We start from the raw sequence: 988 nt of genomic DNA, 5'->3' as shown, positions 1-988 counted from the left end.
CATCACACCTTTACACCTGTCTTTATTCTGCCCACATTTGAAAATTATTATTTCATGTGCGTTCACCAAAAAAAAAAACCCTCTAAAACTGTCACGCTAACTGAAGAAACAAGCTTCTTAACACAACACTACAGTAATATCAGAAACCATGATGGAGATTAAATTACTGAAAATTTAAAAAAAAGGGTCATAAAATATTAATAAATTAGGATATAGATTACAATCATTGGATATTTTATCACCTTTATCACCTTTACCTCCACACAGCTCACTCTATACTACAGGTGTATAATTACTGACTGTATGTCATCTGTATGCAGGGATATGCAAAAAATATTGGCACCCCTCTTCCCTGTCCAGTACTGAGCAGATATTATTATTATTATTATTATTACTATTACTATTACACTGCTGCAGGTGATACAGAAGTTTGTGTCTGTATAAATGTATGCAAAAATATGTAAATATATGCAAATATATGTACATATAGAACTAATCAGGAGCTTGTTCTATGGCACATTGCATTATTTAGCTAAGCTAATCAAAGCTAGCTTCATACTCACAGTGTGTGTCCGCACACATTCACCATCAGCTTTAAAGACGGGTTTCTGTATTTTGTTGTCTTGCATCTCGGGCAGCCCTGATCGTCCATTTTGATTTTTTTTAATATTGTTTTTTATTCTAGAGAAGAATTCAGTGTAAGCTCCCTTATGTCACAGTCGTTCAGAAGCAGGACAAATCCTCGATCACCTAGTGTAGGCTTCATATAGTGCACTAAGTAGGCTGTAATGTTTCCTACGCGGTGTAGTGTGCCTATGAAGGGAGGAGGGATCAGATTGGAATGGGCGCAGTGCTGCGGTGTTACACAAAATGTCTTCCGGGCGGAGAGCATATGTTCAACCGCTCTAAGGTTCCTTCCAAAACATTTGCGTACTCTACTCCGAAAATTCCCTTCTGTTCGCCTTTAACTTTAACTTTATTTATTTTT

The 988-nt window shown here is 36.6% G+C and overlaps 1 protein-coding gene across 2 annotated transcripts in view; it reads right to left on the bottom strand.

The window, feature by feature from the left end:
• The window catches only part of mnat1 (MNAT1 component of CDK activating kinase), a 19,180-nt gene extending 18,420 nt beyond the window's left edge, over positions 1-760 (bottom strand). The window contains exon 1 of one of the 2 annotated variants that reach the window (XM_053232452.1): positions 564-760. In XM_053232452.1, the coding sequence (XP_053088427.1) occupies positions 564-652 (89 nt within the window). In that variant the 5' untranslated portion in view covers positions 653-760. The remainder of the gene's footprint in view (positions 1-563) is intronic. The other variant, XM_053232453.1, reaches the window with a different exon arrangement.
• Between the last annotated feature and the right edge of the window lie 228 nt (positions 761-988).

The sequence above is a fragment of the Pangasianodon hypophthalmus genome, chromosome 3, assembly GCF_027358585.1.
Source record: "Pangasianodon hypophthalmus isolate fPanHyp1 chromosome 3, fPanHyp1.pri, whole genome shotgun sequence".
Taxonomy (NCBI): Eukaryota; Metazoa; Chordata; class Actinopteri; order Siluriformes; family Pangasiidae; genus Pangasianodon; species Pangasianodon hypophthalmus.
The sequence above is the reverse complement of the archived record's forward strand: the minus strand, read 5'-3'. Positions and strand labels throughout refer to the sequence as shown.